This window comes from Pelophylax lessonae (assembly GCF_965119305.1).
Source record: "Pelophylax lessonae genome assembly, chromosome: 5".
Lineage (NCBI taxonomy): Eukaryota > Metazoa > Chordata > Amphibia > Anura > Ranidae > Pelophylax > Pelophylax lessonae.
Genome location: NC_138772.1, coordinates 173,681,258 through 173,702,263, shown reverse-complemented (window position 1 = coordinate 173,702,263; position 21,006 = coordinate 173,681,258). Strand labels below are relative to the sequence as shown.

The window sequence follows — 21,006 nt, the reverse complement described above, 5'->3', positions numbered from 1 at the left end:
ATAATAATAAAAAAAAAAGCTTTTTAAAGCGCCCCTATCCCCTCATGCTCACACCCAGGTTGCGCCCCCATATGTAAACGGCATTCGAACCACACATGTGAGGTATCGCAGTGAACAATACAGCAAGAGCAATAATTCTAGCACTAGAGCTCCTCTGTAACTCTAAACTGTTAACATGTAAAAATGTTTAAAATGTAGTCTGAGATTTTTAAGTATCGATGTGTGCGCAATTTTAAAGCATGACATGTTTGAGTATTAAATTACTTGGTGTTACATCTTTCACGTTATGCAAAAAAATTGGGGGTAAAGATTCAGTTTTTTTGTGTTTTTTTTTTTTTTTTTTCTTTTTTTTTTTTTTTTCAAAAAAAAAATTTGAAATATTGCTGCACAAATACCATGCGATGTAAAAAATTGCAACAACATCCATTTTATTCCCTAGGGTCTCTACTAAAAATACATATATAATCTTTGGGGGTTCTGAGTAATTTTCTATAAAGAAAATAAAAAGATAATTTTTACATGTAGGAGAGGAATGCCAGAATTGGCCCTGTATGGAAGTGGTTGAAGTAGCAGTGCTGAATAGAAAAAAACAATCCCACCATCATTAGTGGTCAGTGGCACTAAAAGATCCCCCACCTTCACCTTCAATCTACCAATCCTCCATGCTGTGTTTAAAAATCTTCATCCCATTCACACCAGAGATAGGGGAGCAATGGGGGCAAAGGATTGCACATAACTTAGTTTGGTTCACAACAAGAAAAAAAAAAAGTACTTACTTTTTCCTTAACGTCTCTTTCTGAAAAAAATTAAAAGATTACAAAACTGTATTGTAGTTAATTCTTTACTAAGACTTAAGAAGAATATATATTATTGTCTTGAAATAGGGACCATCGCGAGTGTTTCCAGGAACAAAAATGCCCGGACCTTTGGGGAACTTCTACAGGACAGCTTACGCTCTTAAGGTGTGTTGGTTAATTTATTTTTGAACACTTTTTTTTTCTAGAGAACCGCATCTTGCAGCTATCAATAAGTTATTCTGTTCATTATTACCTATCATGAGCAGAAGAATTTATTATATTATTTTGAACTTTAGGTTATTAACAGGTTTTGGCAAAATCTTGTCTCTACCGAATTGAACTTGCCTGATACAAACAAACAATGACCTACAAGTCATACTCCTTCAGCAATCTAACTATTCTACAGGAATCTGAAATTTGGTTCCTGTGGATCAGTGCATAAACACTAGTTTATCAGTTATATGTCCCAATATGGGGGTTATTATTATGGGTAGGCCATGATGGTTGCTGCAGGAATTCTAACATTTGTATATAATTCTGATAAGTAGATGGCTGGCATTATGTGCTTCTTTCAATTAGCCATTAGGCTGGCAATCGGATAGATCTGATAGGCAGTCCAACAGCCTGCTGAAGTGCAGACAGCAAGCAGACAACGCTGCTGCTAATTGAAAGGCAAAAGCTTATTGTTGTCATCCTGTGACAGAAAGTGCTGTTTATGGTTAAGATCGCTAAATAAGAAACTTTGCAATAAAGTCACAAAAAATTTGCCAAATTGGGATTCACACAGCAACTTAAACGTCAAAATATTTAAATATTTAATGACTTCTTATGTATTTACTTTTACCTTCTAGTTCCCCATTATGTGACTTTATTTTGTTTTATATATGTTTGGGTCAATCTAATGAATCCCATAATATTACAATTATAAGTAACTGCTTCCTATCCTACTCATTTTCTAAACATTCATTGAATTCCTGGATTTCTATCCAAGCTTTGTTTCAATTACTTTTTCAGTGCCGGTTCACACTTATGCGATGCGGGAAGGCTGCGAATTCACGGCCTGTTCCCGCTTCGCAAACGCACCCCTGGCAGTTCACACTGCCATATGCGATACGCTGGGGGTGTCAATGAAATCTTAACGACACCCCCCAGTTTGATCGCATATCGCAGTGCGATCTTACAGTTCGCACAGGATCGGATCGCACAAGTGTGAACCGCTGTGCGATCCGATCCTGATGCGGCTGCAAAAAAGGGTCCTGTGCGTCTTTGCTGCGGTGCGAATTTAGCCATACAAAGTGTATGGCTAAACTCGCACCGCACAGCCGATCGCATGTAATGAAGGAGCAGTGCGCTCCGACATTACATGCGATCGCCGCAGCCGCACTAGTGTGAACCGGAAATTAAATGTCTGAAAATCATTTTTTTTTTGTTTTTTTTTTTTTTTAAACTATTTGAGAAATACACAACTGAATTTTGGTTTTGTTGCATACTTTGGATAATTTATTTTACAAATGTTGCAAAATTTGGTAATGAAAATTTTTTTTTATAGCCGAGGATAAAGACAATAAGACTACACTTATTAAAATGGAAGTTATTTGGTCTTGTAATCGTGATGCTAGACCACCAAACCGATTAAATAGAGAATTTAGTTGTTTTTATTATTTGCTTATATTTTTTTCAACTCCATATATATTGTAAGTTATGTGGTATCTTCAGTAAATATCTAAGGAATGTTCCATGAACCTCAAGCTAGAGGATATACCTAGAAACTGTGACTGGGCCTCTGGTAGCTAAAGGAGAAGTTTGACCAAAGCTGTTTTGGCCATTTTTTCCCGTGAGTCACAAGCGTGCATTTATATCTGCACTCCTGTGACCCAGATTCAGCCAACAGCAGGCTAAAGTCTGCTGTTGGCTGACATCACTGAAGCCAGTTAGGACTCTGCCGGGATCCCGACAATAGTAATGGGATCTGCCAAGATGTCTGACTGACAGTTGGCTCAGCCTCCCAGCGGCGTGCTGAGAACCTGAGCCAGCTGCTCCTGCCCCTTTCAGTCTGTCGCTGGAGGGACAGAGCAGTTACTAACAGTCACTGATCTGTGCTCAGAGTGGACCCAAGAACTCAGCATTCATTTGCCTTCTGGGGGTTACAGCTGCAGCATTGTATCGATGTTGCAGTCATCTAGGTGAGTAGGTAGGTTTTTTTTTTTTTAATTCCCACACTTTTTTTTAATAGTCTTGGTATTTATACTTGGTAAAAAACGTTATTAGTAATTGCTCTACTCAATCCATATCTGCTGGAATCTGCGGCTTTTTGCATGTCTTTTTTGTGGGTTACTGTACATAGCACATTGCCATTATTCAATATGTTACCTTTCTATTGAATAATGCTATATATTCATAACAGGTGTGGAGAATAAATACAACAAACAACATCATTTATGTGAATGGTTCTGTTCCTGGGCACAGCAGCTGTTTACTTAAGGTAAGTTTTTCATTTTGACCAGGCTTTATTTAGGAGATTGTAATTTGTGGTCCAATTATGAAAAATTGTACATTAGACATACCCATTATGTAATGGTGTGTTATATGTTTGTTGGCATGTACATATGTAGATAAATAGGTTTGCCCTAGTAAAACCAGGGATCATTATTTAAGATCAGTGAAATGACTATAGAAAGAGAGGATCCAACAGCTTACCTTCTCCATCTGGCTCCCATGTCATCCAAACGGTACAAACAATCACTTACAAAGCACTTATTGAATGCAGCAAAGGTATGCATTTCTTCATACTGGCAGCAGACAAGCCCACCCCTGGTGTGCGTGTGGTTACGAAAAATTTCTGAAACCTACATGATAGAAAAAAATACTTCTCTCTCCCAATAGTAAGGAGGAACAGTTTTGCAAACCTAATTCTATTGGACAGATTACACCTTTTCTTCTAACTACACAGCAGACCTTTAACCGCCGCACGACTATTTACTGCGGCGGTCAGCCCCTCACAGGCAAAGCGACGTAGTAGTACGTCGCTAGCCTGTGAGGGTCTAGGGAGCGAGCGTGGTCACGGACCCCCCCCCCCCCCGCGCGTGTGACTGGTGGACCCGATGTCCGCCGGTCACTCGACGATCGTCGGTGGAGAGGGAGAAAGGCAGGCGGCTGATGTAAACAAGCCGCCTGTCATTCTCCCCTGTGTAGAAACAGTGATCATACGGTTCTACTATGTAGGACCATTGATCACTGTTCCTACACCTCAAGTCACAGCCAATCACAGTTAGAATCATGCCCCTAGGGACACAGACCACCCCTCCCTCTCAAAAAAAATGTTAACCCCTTCACTACCAGTGTAGTTTTACAGTAACAGTGCATATGTATAGCACTGATTACTGTAGAAATGTCACTGGTAACCCCAAAAGTGTCAAAAATGTCAGTCAAGGGTCCGATCTGTCCACCGCAATGTCGCAGTACCGCAAAAAAAATCGCAGATCGCCGCCATTACGCGTTTACTAACAAAGGGAAAGATTGTCATTTTATTTGTTTTTTTTAAACGCGATAAGTTTTGCGCAAAACAATCAAAATAAATTTTTTTTTTTTTTTTACCAAACATATGTAGCATAAAACAAATTGGCCAAAAATTTTAAAAAATTTTGATTTTTTTTATATTTTTTTGGGGGGGAATTTCATATAAAAAAATGTGAAAAATATTGTTATTTTTGCAAAATTGACACATTTTTTTTGTTTATAGCGCATGATCAAAAAATTGCACAGGTGATCAAATACCACCAAAAGAAAGCTCTGTTTGTGGGAAAAAAAGGACGTCAAATTAGTTTAGGTACAGCATCGCACGACCGCGCAATTGTCCGTTAAAGTCACGCAGTGCCGAATCGCAAAATAGGCCCTGGTCAGGAAGGGGGTAAAATCTTCCGGGGCTTAAGTGGTTAAAGCCAGTTCGAACCTGCACATACTAAACTGCAGTATATCAGTGGCATCAGACCCTGGGCCCTGTGCCATAGCTCTCTGAGGGGATATCTACTCCCCTCTATTACCCAAATCTTTAGACGTTCCCCAGCGGTATTTGGACAGTGGCCCCCACCCCACTTACTTTGACTGGCTCCAACTCTCTCTTTCCTCCCCCTTCGTGCCTGGGCATTGTTGCAGATACCTAGAATGTGACAGGCGCACCCTTTGCTTTTATGACCAGCACCTTCTGACTTTATGGAACTTTGAGAGTTGATTTTTGATTGATGTCATATGGGTTATTGCTTTGTAAAACCTTTTGGTGGCTGTTTGATACCTAATCCTGCAACTTTTTTTCGGTTACTTTACTGCCATGTTATACGAGATATATTTGTGTATGTCCTGTGATTGTTTCTCTCTATCTTCTTTGTACTTGTAAAAACTTAAAAGAATTAAAAAACATTATTATGGAAGAATTGTAATTATCATTATCAATTGGAATATCAGTGACGTGAAGGCTACTGTTGGTTGTACCCAGCACAACGGTTCTGGTTCATGCAGCTCTCCAGGATTCATCCAGGTTCGCATCCTGCCAGGGACGCTCAACTCAGCCTGGCCGCTGACCAAATTGATCCTGGTGTGTGTATGATTGTACACTGAATGAAACATTCTTTGGACAGAGACTGATGTGAATGGTTCTTTGTATTTTGTAAGCACTGCATAAATCCCGAACTTATAAGTGCATAAAGTTCCTGAACTGTAAGTAAAAACAAAATTTACATTTTAGGAGAAATGTGGGATAGCAAAAAAAGCATACATATTCACCTTTATAGCTGCAGCATTATACTAAAGCTGTCCCACTGCCAGCTCTAAGACTGAGAACAGAGTGATCACATAGCTGCTGGTCACTCATTTCTTTACATCTTAGAAGAAATGTGGAATGGCAAAAAATAAACATACATATTCACTTTTATGGCTGCAGCATAATGCTGCAGCTGTCCCACTGCCGAGTCTTAGACTGAGAACAGAGTGATCACATGCCTGCTGGTAACTCAGTTCTTCACTATGTAGAGAGCGGTGACTGTCAGTTACTCACTGAGAGGGGGCAGGAGCAGTTGGAGGGGGCTGAGGAGGCTGCCAGTCGGCATCTACGTGGATCTCTGCAGAGCCTGGACCGCTTTTGTGATGTCAGCTGACAGCAGACTTTAGCCTGCTATTGGCTGAATCTGGGTCACAGTAATGCAGAAAAAAGTGCACTCCTGTGTCCCAAAAGTGAAGTATAGCCAGAAAAGTGTTGGCCATACACTGTAATGTAGCACTGTAATGACCTTGCAGTAAAATTCAAAGTAAACATATGTGCTGCCCTCCCTTGCTGTCAAAATGCTGTATTTCAGTAATAAAAATACTGGGGGGGGAGAGAATCATGCCTTTCCCCCAGGCTTCAGGTGGGCTTACCTAGGCTAGCTAATGTGGGAGATGATATGAAATACTGTATAAGGATCCCAAATCCTGCGAGAACATTCTGCTGTACAGTGTAGTAGTGTCCTCTTGCAAGAATTGGGATGCTGAGCTTTCCCAGGATCCCTCTGTGATACCCAGTGACAGGAATCTGGAGTAAGGAGAGTATTTTAAATGCATTTTCTTTAAATGCTTTTTTTTTTTTTTTCCCGTAATGCAGTGTTTTGTAAATGGGGGGTGGCGGGAGCCACAAATGCGGACCTTGCATTTTAGTACAAGGTCCGCTTTAACTAGGTTCAGCTCAGCAAATCTCCTTCCTCACAGGCGGTTTTGCTGAAAGGGAGTATCTTTGCCTTTTCAAGGACCTCATAAATGCTTACTGTTTGTGTTCTGGGAAATGGATATACATATGGTGTAGAAACCTGATCCTACTTGAAAAAAGAGAGAGGATAATGTAGCCAGAAAAAACAAAGTAACTATGTTATATGTATTTTATTTCTCAAGACTGGATAGTAACATCTGTGTTTTAAAATAATTTGAATCTGTTTTCTTGTCTGGGTGAGAATGGTGCAATAGAGCAATTAAAGAGTGGTAACCCATACTAACCATTCTGTTTTTGTAGTAAGAGCAGAGGAAAATAAATTCCAATTGGTTACTGCACTTTTCCTGTAGCTTGTAGCTTTTTACTTTTCAATTCTGTGACAATATCGGTGGATCTTAAAATACAGAATAAGAAAAGTCTAGAGGCAGTGTCTAGAAGGGGGAGCATGTGAGCTAGCCCACTTGTTTAGACTTCCCTACAGTAGCCTATAGTTGTACTTTAACCACCTCAGTGTACATATGGTTCACCGCCATTGGATTTTTTTGTTTTCAGCTCCGCTGGGATATTTTGACAATTACTCAGTATGCATTATCATGTGGCATGGATGAGCACTGATGTGGCATGGATGAGGCACAGATGAGCACTAATGTGGCATGGATGATTCATGGGTGGGCATGGATGAAGCACTGATGGGGCATGGATGAGGCATGAATGGGCACGGATGAGAACTGATGTGGCATGGATGAGGCAGAAATGGGCACGGATTAGCAGTAATATGGCACAGATGGGCATGGATAAGGCACAGATGGGCACTGCTACGGTCCCTCCCTCCCACCGATCGGTGTCTACAGCATGCGAGGAGAGAGCTGAAACAGGCATGCGCTGGTTTGTTGACAAATGATCGATCTGTCATTGGTCCTTTACCCCAATTTGTAATGCGCCTGGGGACCAGGCGATCAAGGACATTCCTGGGTGCGTGCTGGAAGCGCGAGTTCAGGAGGACGTCTTAGTACACCCTCCCAGAACTAGCAGACTGCACTATAGGTGTCATTCGGCTATGGCCAGGTCGGCAAGTGGGGAAATACCACCAAAAGAAAGCTCTATTTGTGTGAAAAAAAAAATGACAAATATTTCATATGGGTACAGTGTTGTATGACTAATTGTCATTCAATTTGTGTGAGAGCACTGAAAGCTGAAAATTGGCATGGTTAGGAAGGGGATATAAGTGTCCAATAGGCAAGTGGTTTAAAGCGGTAGTAAACTCTGCTTTGTCACTTTTATCTATAGGTAAGCCTATAATTGAGCTCACCTGTAGATAAAATTAATATCTCCCAAACGTGCAACATTTAAGAGATATTTGCATGTTTTTCAGCCGGCGCATGCACTCTGAATGGACAGCACTCTCAAGTGTGCCGTCAATCCAGAGCTCTGTGCTGTGGCTTTGACTACTCGATGCATATTAGCACATTATGCCATTAACTTGCAGGGATTCTTTTACATTTTTTTTTTACTGACTTTACTACTGCTTTAAGTTATTGTTATTTGTTACTTCGTTTTTCCCCTGCAGTGTTCCTCTGAAACATCCCACACTTACCTGTTGATCCTGCCAGTGAAGTCTACTTAATGCAACTTCTTGCGAGGGTGCAGCAACAGTGCTGTACTGGCTGCTGAATTCAGAGGGGAATTGCCACTCTCATGTAGGCTGTACCGGCTTTCACTACAGTGGGGTGAAAAAATAATTGTAGAGGATGTAGCAGTCAGCATTGTTACGGTTTATTCATAAACCTGTAACTTGTTATTCAGCACTTGGTCACACCATGTCCTGCCCACTGTTTTCTGGATTGGCAGCACTGCCACCGTTGCTGAAACCTTCCCACTGTGAGCTGCAGTGTCTAGAAGGGGGAGCATGTGAGATAGCCCACTTGTTTAGACTTCCCTACAGTAGCTTATAGTTGTACTTAAACAAAATTCAATGGTGGTGAACCATACGTACACTGAAGTGGTTAGTTTTCAGCGCCGCTGGGATACTTTGACAATTACTCAGTATGCAGCACTGTACCGAAATGCATTTGTTATCAGTTATTTTAAACAGATAGAGCTTTCTTTTGGTGGTCTTATATTTCTACTGTTTGGTTTTTGTTTTTTTGTTTTCTTTACTAAATAAACTAAAAAAAAAAAAAAAAGACCGGGAAATTTGAAAAAAAGGTTTCCCTTTCTGTTTTGAAACGTATTAACCACTTTCCGGACCGCCCACTACTATGTTAAATACCCGGGGTATAGCAGCAGGTAACTGCCATAACCTTGGTATATTTTTAAACGGCGGTCCGCTTTAACATAGAAGTGGTCCCAGCAGCGGATTCGCTGCGGTTAACCTTTTATGGGTGGCGGGAGAGGTGCCCTCTCCCGCTGCTTCCCGGTTGTTTTTTTTTTTTTTGCTTTTAAGTGTAAATGTCAGATCTGAGGTCTGTTTGACCCCAGATCTCACATTAAAGAGGACCTTATTTCTATTAAAAGGGATGTTTACATTCCTTGTAATAGGAATAAAAGTGATCAACATTTTTTTTTTTTTTTAAAGGGACAGTGTAAAAATAAAAAGTAAAATAAATAAGAAAAAAAATGTAAATGTAAGTCACACCCGCATATGTAAACTGTGTTTAAACCACACATGTGAAGTATCGCCACAATCGTTAGCGCGAGAGCAACAATTCTAGCACTAGACCTCCTCTGTAACTCTAAACTGGTAACCTGTAGAAATTTTTAAAATGTCGTCTATGGAGATTTTTAAATACCAAAGTTTGTCGCCATTCCACGACCATGCGCAATTTTAAAGCATGACATGTTGGGTATCAATTTACTGGGCTTAACTTTATATATAAAAATTGGACTAACTATACTGTTTTCTTATTTTTTAATTCAAAAAAGTGTATTTTTCCCCAAAAAATTGCTCTTGTAATACAGCTGCGCAGATACTGTGTGACAAAGTATTGCAACCATCTCCATTTTATTCTCTGGGGCAGCCTTTCTCAACCTTTTCCACACAGAGGAACCCTTGAAATAATTTTCAGGTCTCAGGGAGCTCCTACTAAAAATGACTATATTTTCAACTCATGATACATTAGTGTGATTGCCAGTGGGATGAATGCTCCTTACCCTTGTGGACATTGGGAAGAAATACGTTTTTCCAGATAGATAAAAAGATCAATGGTGTCAGTGAGTACTTCTCTGAGAGGCAGAAATTACTCATTTCTCAGAGAACCCCCAGGAAACTCTGGAGGAACCCTAGGGTTCCACGGAACCCTGGTTGAGAACCACTGCTCTAGGGTCTCTGCTAAAAAATATATATATATAATGTTTGGGGGTTCTAAGTAATTTTCTAGCAAAAAATACTGATTTTTTTAACCTGTAAACAACAAGTGTCAGAAATAGGCTTGGTCCTTAATTGGTTAATAATGCCAGCAAAATACCCCAAAAATTGCCCTTTTCTCTTACGTCCTCCGACAGTCGCCGCCTCTTCATATTCGTCACATATGGGGTATTAGACTTTGCTCCGAAGGAGTAGCTAGGCAACAGAATATGTTAACAATAAAGCTTTAACATATCCCACCCTCAAGGGGTGGTCCCCTCAGTCAATACCCTCCTACTTCCTGCAACCATATCTCAGTTTTAATGTCTAGCTTGTCAGGAGTGGCTGGCTCTCTCTGTGCTGGGACTTTTTGTCCCAGACTCTTTCTTCTTTTTAATATTTTGTTTGAGTTTTCTCTCTACCTTTACTTAGCTGTTATTTTTGTCAGCATTAGTTAGTTCTTCGGACGAAGAGGATCATGCGGACTGGGTCTCGGGCTGATCCCCCTGGTCGCAGGTCGTGGGTCAGTGGCTTCCCAGTCTGCCATCGAGCGTTCAGCCAGGTAACGCTCCTGGCACAGTGAACGACCCATCCCTGTTCGGTGCAGGGATGATTGGTGAGGTGGCTACCTCACCGGACGCTGTGCGGTTTCTTAACCTCCATTATGTGCGTCTTGAATTGCGACTCTCCCTGCCTCATGTGCAGCGGCTTGTTCGCCTGTGCGGGTTCCCCACGCCATGTGAGGTAAGTGTATTTATGTGGGGACCTGTCTGTCTGGGGGGGGTCTCAGTCTGGGACTGTGTAACCTGCCTTTAATCACACTGCTTGTCTCCCTATCTCTCGGCTGCATGCTGTGGGCTGCAAGGGGGGGGGGGGAGCTGTATGACACTGTGTGTGTCAGGCTGGGCAGTGTGAGGAGCTGTGTGCTGTGGGGCATGTTTTTTCTTGGCATGTTTGGGCATATACAGCGATCGCTGCGGCGATCTAACATGTATCCTTATATTGGGATGTAATGTGTGTGTTTTTTATGCACTGTGGAGCGGCGTTTTCGGCGCCAAACGACGCCATTTTACCGGCGCCCGCTCCGGCCGCATGGTTTACATGCACGGCGGCCATTTTCTTGTAGCCTCCATAGGCTTACATAGAGCGCCCTGGCAGCATCACTTCCTCTCTCCTGGAACACCGATCGAGGCAGCAGCAGCAGCGGAGTCTCCTCAGGTTTTATCCTTCTGTTCTTGTTATCCATTGCCTGTACTCAGTTTGTATATTCCCTGTGGGGGTCTCATTGTGCCTGAGTGTGGTGCGGTGGGCTGCGCTTGCCGCACTTGCTAAAAGGGGGCAGTTAACCCTTGGTTGTCTGGCATTACAGGGGCAATGGATTCTCAGGAGGGCAAGTTTCCTACAGTATTGGTGGAAAGCCAGGGGACCGCTGTTTCCCCCCCAGGGGGGGATTTAGCCACTATTGTGGCTGGCCTTGCTGCCCAGGTGCAAATGCTGGTGGCTGCTCAATCTGCTAAGCGGCCCAGAGTTGCTCTGTCCTCTGATTCTGAGGGTGAAGGTGATGGGGCTGTTCTGGCAGGGACCCCCCTATCGGGGTCCCGCTCCTCTCTTGATCTAGTGGGGTCTGAGGTAGAGGCTGAAGTTGAGGGGGTTGATAATTCTCCCCCTGGCTCGCCTGAAGAGCTTGCAATCATGGATGAGTTGATTGCTTCCATTAAGCAGACGCTACGTTTGCAGGACGAAGTGTGTCCCCCCGCGGCCTTGGCGGCTTATGGGACGCAGAGAAAACGCAGGACGCCGCAGGTTTTTCCCTGCAATGCTGATTTTCAGCGCGCTGTTAAGGATCAATGGCGCGATCTGCGCAAGCCTTTTGCGGTACCAAGTAAATTCAAGCTGCGTTATCCTTTCTCGCCTGCCACTGATGAACGGTGGTGTGTGCCTCCGCCAGTGGATCATGCAATTGCGGTTTTGAACAAAGCCACTGCGATTCCTGCAGAGGGTTCCCCTGTTTTCCGTGATGCCACGGATAGGAGACTGGAGTCTCTTGCCCGTCATACTTATTCTGTTACGGGCTCTATGCTTAAGGCTCTGTTTGCTTCTCTCATGGCGGCCCAGGCGATCGCAAGCTGGACGCAGATGCTTAGGCGCGTCCTAGTGGCCGATTCGGCCTCGGCGGCGACCCTGGATATGGTGGATCAGATCCACCAGGGTGTCATGTATCTGTGTGATGCGGACCTGGACCTGATTCCGTTGGCTGCACGTGTGCACAGCGTGGCGGTGTTGTCTCGCCGCCTGGTTTGGTTGAAATGTTGGTCGGTGGACCAATCTTCACGTAAGACCTTAGCCAATCTACCTTATGATGGGTCTCGCCTTTTTGGGGAGTCCCTGGATGTGTTGATTAAGGGGATCACCGGGGGTAAGAGCACTCTCTTGCCCCATTTCCCCAAGGCTAAGGGGGCTTCTGGGAAGAAGCATGCAAATTTTCAGCCCCCTCAGGGGTCCTTTCGTGCCTTTCGGCCGCACTACAAGGGCAAACCGTTCAAAGGCCAAGGCTCTCAGAAGAAGCCCTGGTCTGGGAAACAGAAGTCCGGCCAATCCGGACCTGCTGCCCATAACAGTTCGGCCTGAAGGGGCGCCCTCACCCAGTTTTGGGGTGGGGGGACGCTTGCTCGGTTTTCTTCAGCCCTGGTTGGCCCGTGTGCGGGACAGATGGGTTCTGGAAATCGTTCGATCTGGTTACAAGATCGAGTTTCTCTCTCGGCCGGAGAGCAGATTTTTTCCCTCAAATCTTCAACTGTCTCCAGAGCGCCTGCGGGATCTGCACCTGGCGGTGCGGGACCTGAGGGCTCAGGGAGTGGTGGTTCCGGTGCCTCATCGGGACAGATTTCGGGGGTTTTATTCCAATCTGTTCACCGTGCCCAGGAAGGAGGGCAAGGTTCGTCCGATTCTGGACTTGAAGGCTCTGAACCGCTCTGTGCGGGTTCGCAAGTTCCGCATGGAATCCCTGCGCTCGGTGGTGGCTGCCCTGGTTCCGGGGGAATTCATGGCCTCCATCGATTTGAAGGATGCTTACCTTCACATCCCCATATTCGAGGGTCATCAGAGATACCTTCGATTTGCCATTGCGGAGGATCACTACCAGTTCGTGGCGTTGCCCTTTGGTCTCGCCTCGGCTCCGCGGGTCTTCACCAAGGTGCTTGCACCGGTTCTGGCATTATTGAGGGCCCAGGGCATTTCTGTCCTGGGGTATCTGGACGACATTTTGGTTCGGTCTGCGACCAGACAGGGTCTGGAGAGGGACCTGTCTGTCACAATGCAAACTCTGCAGGAGTTTGGTTGGACGATAAATGTTCCAAAGTCGACACTGAGTCCGTCGGTTCGTCTCCCCTATCTGGGAATGATACTGGACTCGGTGCAGGCGAAGGTCTTCCTGCCGGAAGACAAACTCAGGACTCTTCAGGAGGAAGTCAGGTCCCTCAGGGACGTTCCACACTCGTCTCTGCGGACGTGTATGAGATGTCTGGGATTGATGGTCTCGGCCTTCGAGGCGATTCCTTTCGCGCAGTTTCACACGCGGGGTCTCCAAGCGGAGATCCTGTCCAAGTGGGACGGGCGACCTCAATCTCCGGATCTTCAGATCTCGTTGAGTCGTCGCACCAGGGAAAACCTTCTGTGGTGGCTCCAGTCCCCGTTGGTGTCCGGGGGCAAGTCGTTTCGTCCGATCTCGTGGACGATAATCACCACGGATGCCAGCCTGTCGGGCTGGGGTGGTGTTCTGGGCGTTCTGTCCGCCCAGGGGACCTGGTCGGAGGGGGAGTCTTCCCTCCCGTTCAACATTCTGGAATTGCGTGCGATAAGGCTCTGTCTTCATCGTTGGACGGACCGGCTGCAGGGCTGCCCGGTTCGGGTGCAGACGGACAATGCCACGGCGGTGGCCTACATCAACCACCAAGGGGGCACCAGGAGTGCCCGAGCGGCTCGAGAAGTGGCCGACATTCTGTCTTGGGCCGAGACTCATGTCCCGGCGATAACGGCGGTTCACATTCCGGGAGTGGAGAACTGGCAGGCGGACTATCTGAGTCGCCAGACCCTGGATCAGGGGGAATGGTCTCTCCACCCGGCTGTCTTCCAGATGTTGTGCGCGAAGTGGGGTCTTCCAGATGTGGACCTGTTCGCGTCTTGTCTCAACAACAAGGTGAGAAGGTTCGTGGCAAGGACGCGCGACCCTCGGGCAGACGCGTCGGACGCGTTAGTGGCCCCGTGGCATCAGTACAGGCTGATGTACGCGTTTCCACCGATTCAGTTGCTGTCCAGGTTCCTTCGCAGGTTACACTCGGAACGCAGCACGGTGATTCTTGTGGCACCGGACTGGCCTCGCCGGTCCTGGTACGCAGACCTCGTGAATCTGGCGGTCGACGCCCCTTGGCGTCTGCCTCTTCGAGACGATCTACTGTCTCAAGGACCGATTTACCATCCTGCTTTACAGTCGCTAGCTTTGACGGCCTGGCTGTTGAGACCGAGGTCCTGAAGGAGAAGGGTCTCTCTCCAGAGGTCGTTCATACTTTGATCAACGCGAGGAAGTCTTCCTCGGGGAAGGTTTATTACCGTACTTGGAAGGCCTATTTTGCCTGGTGTGAGTCCAGGGGGTTTTCACCCCGCACGTACTCGGTTTCCCGTGTGCTGTCTTTCCTTCAGACGGGTGTCGATCAGCGTTTGGCGCTGGCTACGATAAAGGGTCAGGTGTCTGCGCTGGCCGTTCTGTTTCAACGTCCCGTGGCTTCCAACTCCTTGGTTGGCACTTTTATTCAGGGTGTGCGGCATCTGGTTCCTCCTAGGAGGGATCCTTTGCCCCCTTGGGACTTGAATCTCGTTCTATCTGTGTTACAACGTGCTCCTTTTGAACAGATCAGGGAGATCTCGTTGTCTATGTTGTCCAAAAAGGTCGCCTTTTTGGTGGCGATCACTTCGGCTCGCAGAGTGTCGGAACTGGCGGCTTTGTCCTGCAAGTCTCCGTACCTGGTTGTTCATTTGGATAAGGTGGTCTTGCGACCTAATCCTTCTTTTCTGCCGAAACGAGTTTCGGAATTCCATCTTAACGAGGATATTGTTTTGCCTTCGTTGTGCACGAAGCCTAAACATCCAAAGGAGGTGAGATTGCACTCTCTGGATGTTGTTCGGGCGATAAGGGTTTACCTTAAATCGACTGAGTCTTTTCGTAGGACGGACTCCTTGTTTGTTCTTCCAGAGGGTCCTCGGAAGGGCATGGCGGCTTCGGCCTCTACCATCGCCAAATGGATCAGGCAGACCATTGAACAGGCCTATGCCTTGCAGGGGAAGGTTCCCCCTGTGCCTGTGAAGGCGCACTCTACTAGATCTCTGAGTACGTCTTGGGCCTGCCGTCATGGGGCTTCTGTAGCCCAGGTGTGTAAGGCGGCGACTTGGTCGACCGTGCACACTTTCACAAAATTCTACAAAGTAGATGTTCAGGCATCGGCGGATGCTTCCTTTGGCCGCAAGGTTCTTAGTGCGGCTGTTCCATAGGGTCCCTTGTTGGGGACTCCTGGCTGTTGGGATAGTTTTTTGTATCCCCTGGTTTTTTTGTCTTTTCCTGGGTTGTTGCTCCTGTTGAGCACTTATTTTTGCTGTTGCCCAGCTGGTTTCCTTCCTTTGGTAAGGTTCCTTTCTTTGATGTGGAGACTGCGTTGCCTTTCGGCGCGGATGCGTTTCCCACCCCTCATGTTTGCACTGCTTTGGGACGTCCCCATATGTGACGAATATGAAGAGGCGGCGACTGTCGGAGGACGTAAGAGAAAACTGAATTTTTGTAAAATCGTACCTGTAAAATTCCTTTCTCTGAGTCCTCCGACAGTCGCCGCCCCCGCCCCTCTTTTGGGGTTTGGTTGTATACTCTACTGCTATTCCACTAAAACTGAGATATGGTTGCAGGAAGTAGGAGGGTATTGACTGAGGGGACCACCCCTTGAGGGTGGGATATGTTAAAGCTTTATTGTTAACATATTCTGTTGCCTAGCTACTCCTTCGGAGCAAAGTCTAATACCCCATATGTGACGAATATGAAGAGGCGGCGACTGTCGGAGGACTCAGAGAAAGGAATTTTACAGGTAAGATTTTACAAAAATTCCGTTTTCTTAGAAAATAGACACCCCAAGGTGATCTGATTTTTGCCACACATTTTTGGAAATGAAGACATATGCCGGTATTGATGGAGTTAAAACATGGAGCTCTGTAGTGGTGTACTAGATACTTTAAATGTACAGGTCATACATAGAAGATGAAGGACTAAATGTACAGGTAACATGTAGTGGGGGGATGGAGATGAAGGAGTTAATGTCCAGTTATATAGGCTAAGGGAGGGGAGGGGTTAATATATAGTCCAGATCAGAGACAGGATAAGGCTGACATACCGTATATTGTAGTGGGATGTATGACAGTAGAAGGGGTAAATTTTAATAGTATTGGCACTGTTACTGGATTGCACTGGTGCTGGGCAGGTAGTCCGAAGGCTTTCTTTCTGCTCACACATCGATCGGTGTGTGATTGCAATCCAGTAAGTGAGACATGGCAGCCTTTGTTTACTTTCTATGGTGCTGTGATTGGTTACAGTGAGCAAATGGTACACATGCTCTCACTGGCTCTCTACCTTTTTGCCTGTGATCCTCTTTGTCCAATCACAGAAAGATTACAAGACACTGCATGCAGGCACAAATACAGGAGCTCGGTTCCTGGAGGGCAGTAAGCAAGTGGTTAAAGTGGCTGGAGGAGCTCATCAGCTCTAAGATGGAAAAAAACATGTGAAAACTGTATTTTATGGGAAAAATTACAATTGTTTATGATCTTCCTTAAGCTAGATGCCGAGCAGCTGTAACATATAGATACTGAACGAATTGTAATTGCTTTTCTTTAAATTTGATCTGGTACAACAGAGTACAGAGAGAGAGAGAAGCAGCACAAGGCACCAACCAGTTGTGCTGTATTCCTTGTGTTTTTAAAAGGAACATGCAGAAAGGAGAAGAGGGCAGAGTGACAAAGGTGAGCTCATCAATCTACTGCTTCACCTTTCTCAGTTCAGTCACAGGCTTAGCTTGGGACAAGACCTGTGTTAGTAAACTGCAGCAGAAAAAATCAGGATTTCTCTTACGTCCTCCGACAGTCGCCGCCCCCTCTAAGTCATCACTGTTGGGTATTGTCCTCTGCTCCGCAGGAGTAGCTAGGCATATAGACTTAGTTAAAAACAAAAGGCATTTGCATATACACACCCCTGGGGGCTGTCCCATCTGGTCATTACCCCCCCTGCAGCATCACTCCCAACTCAGTTTTAATCTGCCTAGCGTCAGGAGTAGTTAGGCTTCCCTGTGCTGGGGCTACAGTCTCAGCCTATCGAATCTTTTTTATTTGATTTTCTTTTGAAAATGTCAGTTTTCTCTTACTTTACTAGCTGTTTATTTTGTCAGCTTTAGTTTTAGTCGATTCTTCGGAAGAAGATGGATCATGCGGTGCTGGATTTCGGACTGACCGCCCAGATGGACCCCCAGCCCGCCATCGAGCGTTCCGCTATGGTTCGCCCTGGCACTATGAACGACCCATCCCTGTTCGCAGCAGGGATGCAGCCGTGAGGTGGCTACCTCACTGGACGCATCTGCGATTCAGCAGTGCAATGTCCCTGGCAAACGGCACTCCCTGTCAGATGAGGACAGCGGCTTTCCGTTCTGAGAGGCTCCCCACGCCATCTGGTACAGGTAAGTACTTCTGTGTGGGGCCTCTGTGTGGGGTGACAGTCCTGTGTTGCTGTGTGGTCCCCATGTCTGTGCCTGGTGACTCCCTGATGCAGTCCCTGAGGGGATCGCTTGTACATGCGCTGCGGCGCTGTGTGTGTTTTGGGGTCCCTTTCCCTGTGTCGCTTCGGTGTTTGGGGGTGTGCAGACTGTGTATGTGACCGCAGCGGGGTGATGTCGCGCGGTCCGCCATGTTTAACTATGGGCAGGCATGTAGGCTTCTCTATGGGCTATGCTACATGCTGTTTTGGCGCCAATCGCTGCCATTTTGCAGTAGACGAACGATCGTTTCGGCCGTATGTTTGGCGGCCATTTTTGAGGAGCCTCCTATGCTTTCCTATGGGGCAGCCATTTTCCCTGGGTCATGCAGCCTATAAGTTCAGCCTACTTTAGCAGCACTTCCTTTTCTTTCTAAAGCATGGACAGCGGTGGCAACACTCTGCGGGGCTGTGCAGGTTATTGCTCTCTGTATTATCGCTTCTGGCTCAGTTTTCTCTTCTCCTGTTTGGGGGTCCTTTGTCACTGTAGCTGTAGCGGTGGGCTGCGCACTCCGCGGCGCTCTTAAAGGGACAGTACTTACTTTTGCACTGTTAATTTTTTCTCACTTTGAGCAATGGATTCTCAGGATAGCAAATTCCCCCCAGCCTTGGTGGGGGCCCCCAGCTCTCCTGTGGCCCCTCTGAGACCTGATCTGGCCGCCGTAGTGGCGACTTTGGTGTCAAATATGGAAATGCTGATGGCTAAACGTGCTGCTCGTAAGAGGCCCAGATTGTCTCTGTCCTCTGATTCAGATGGTGATATGGCTGCTGCTGCTGCGAGCGTGCCCTTTTCAGGGTCCCGCTCATCCTTGGACCCGCTGGGGTCTGAGGGGGAGGCAGAGGTGGAGGGGGTTGATACCTCCTCCCCGGGGTCGCCTGAAGAGCGGGCGACCATGGATGAATTAATTGTTTCTGTGAAGGAAACTTTACATTTGGAGGATGAGCCCTGTCCTCCGGGCGTGATGTCCTCATTTGGGACGCACAGGACCGGGAAGTCGGCGCAGGTTTTTCCCTGCCCCGCTGAGTTTCATTACACTGTTAATGAAATGTGGCGCACGTTAAAACGCCATTCGTGGTGCCTGCTCGGTTCAAATTGCTTTATCCTTTTGCACCGGCTACGGAATCGCGATGGTGTGTGCCTCCACAGGTGGATCACACGGTTGCTGTGTTGAACAAAGCTACCTTGGTTCCTACAGAGGATTCCCCGGTTATCCGGGATCCCACGGACCGGCGGTTGAAGTCTTTAGCCCGCCATTCCTATACGGTGGCGGGCTCACTACTCAGACCCATTTTCGCGTCCGTTTTGGTGGCTCAGGCAGTTGCTGATTGGACTAAGATGCTTAGGAGCAACCTCGTGTCTGATGATGTTCCGCCTGCCCGGCTGGAAATGGTGGATCAAATCCACCAGGGAATCCTGTATCTGTGTGATGCAGCCTTGAATGAGGCCCCCTTAGTGGCATGCCTGTCTAGTGTTTCGGTTCTTAACCGGCGACTGATATGGCTGAAGAGCTGGTCAGCTGACCAGTCCTCGCGGAAAACGGTTGCTGATTTTCCCTATGCTGGCTCTCGCCTTTTTGGCGAGGCATTGGATACCCTGGTAAAGGGCATCACGGGGGGCAAGAGCACCATGCTGCCCCAGAACCCGAAGCACAAGTCCTTTCGAGGCAAGCGGGGTTCTGCGCCTAGATCAAATCAGGGATCCTTTTGTGCCTTTCGGAACCAATCCAAGGGCAAGCCCTTCAAGGCCCAGGGAGGCCAGAAGAAGCCCTGGGCGGGTAAGCAGAAATCAGGCAATGCCGGTGCGGCGAGTCAGTCCGCCTCTGCCTGAAGGGGCACCCTCACCCGTTTCTGGGGTGGGGGGACATTTGCGCGGTTTCCACCGACCCTGGCTGCTCCCGATATCGGACAGGTGGGTTCAGGAAATCGTTCGATCGGGATACAAGATCTAATTTCTTTCCCGGCCAGTGGACAGATTCTTCCCCTCAAATCTTCATTTGCCTCCGGGGCGTCTGCAGGACCTGCACCGAACGGTTCAGGACCGTCTTGCCCAGGGGATGATTGTCCCGGTGCCTCATCGGGACAGGTTTCGGGGGTTTTATTCCAATCTGTTCACTGTGCCCAGAAAGGATGGCAAAGTTCGTCCTATTTTGGACCTGAAAGCGCTGAACCGCTTTGTGCGCGTTTGGAAATTCCGTATGGAGTCTCTCCGCTCGGTGGTGGCTTCCCTGAGCCCAGGAGAATTCCTGGCCTCGATAGATCTCAAGGATGCGTACCTGCACATCCCCATTTTCGAGGGTCATCAGTGGTACCTTTGGTTTGCAATCGCAGAGGACCACTACCAGTTTGTGGCGTTACCTTTCGGTCTCGCTTCGGCTCCAAGGGTTTTTACCAAAGTGTTGGCGCCGGTTCTGGGCCTGCTGAGGGCTCTCAGGGCATTGCGGTCTTGGGGTATGTGGACGATCTCCTCATAAGATCGAGTGTCAGCCCGGACCTAGTGCGTGATCTGTCCACCACGGTACAGACGCTCCAGGAGTTCGGATGGACCATCAACGTTCAAAAATCTACGTTGTCTCCTTCGGTTCGTCTTCCCTATTTGGGAATGATTCTGGACTCTGCTCTGGCAAAGGTGTTCTTGCCGGAGGACAAGCTCCGGACCTTACAGGACGAGATCAGGTCCCTCAGGGACAAACCGTCCTCGTCACTCAGAACCTGTATGCGGTGTCTGAGGTTAATAGTGTCGGCCTTCGAGGCTATACCCTTTGCTCAGTTTCACACGCGGGCTCTCCAAGCGGAGATCCTGGCCAAGTGGGACAGACTGCCTCAGTCCCTGGATCTGTGTGTCTCCTTGAGTCATCAGACCAGATTGGCTCTTCTGTGGTGGCTCCAGTCCCCGTCGGTGGCGGAGGGCAAGTCCTTCCGTCCGTTGGTGTGGACAGTGATTACCACGGATGCCAGCCTGTCAGGCTGGGGTGGGGTCCTGGGCAACCTGTCTGCCCAGGGCACTTGGTCGGAGGAGGAATCCTCCCTCCCGATAAATGTGCTGGAATTACGAGCGATAAAACTCTGTCTCTTCCAGTGGTCGGACCATCTTCAGGGTCGTCCTGTCCGGGTACAGACGGACAATGCTACCGCGGTGGCCTACATCAACCACCAAGGGGGCACCAGGAGTGCTCGGGCGGCCCAGGAGGTGACCGACATTCTGTCTTGGGCCGAGACTCATGTCCCGGCGATCTCAGCAGTTCACATTCCGGGTGTGGAGAATTGGCAGGCCGACTATCTGAGCCGCCAGACCCTGGACCATGGG

General features: G+C 47.3%; 1 protein-coding gene across 1 annotated transcript in view; it reads left to right on the top strand.

Moving 5' to 3' along the window:
* MRPL3 (mitochondrial ribosomal protein L3) overlaps positions 1 to 21,006 on the top strand; it is a 185,831-nt gene that overhangs the window by 118,755 nt on the left and 46,070 nt on the right. The window contains exons 8-9 of the mRNA XM_082258377.1: positions 885 to 962; positions 3,202 to 3,279. Of these exons, the coding sequence (XP_082114503.1) occupies positions 885 to 962; positions 3,202 to 3,279 (156 nt within the window). The remainder of the gene's footprint in view (positions 1 to 884; positions 963 to 3,201; positions 3,280 to 21,006) is intronic.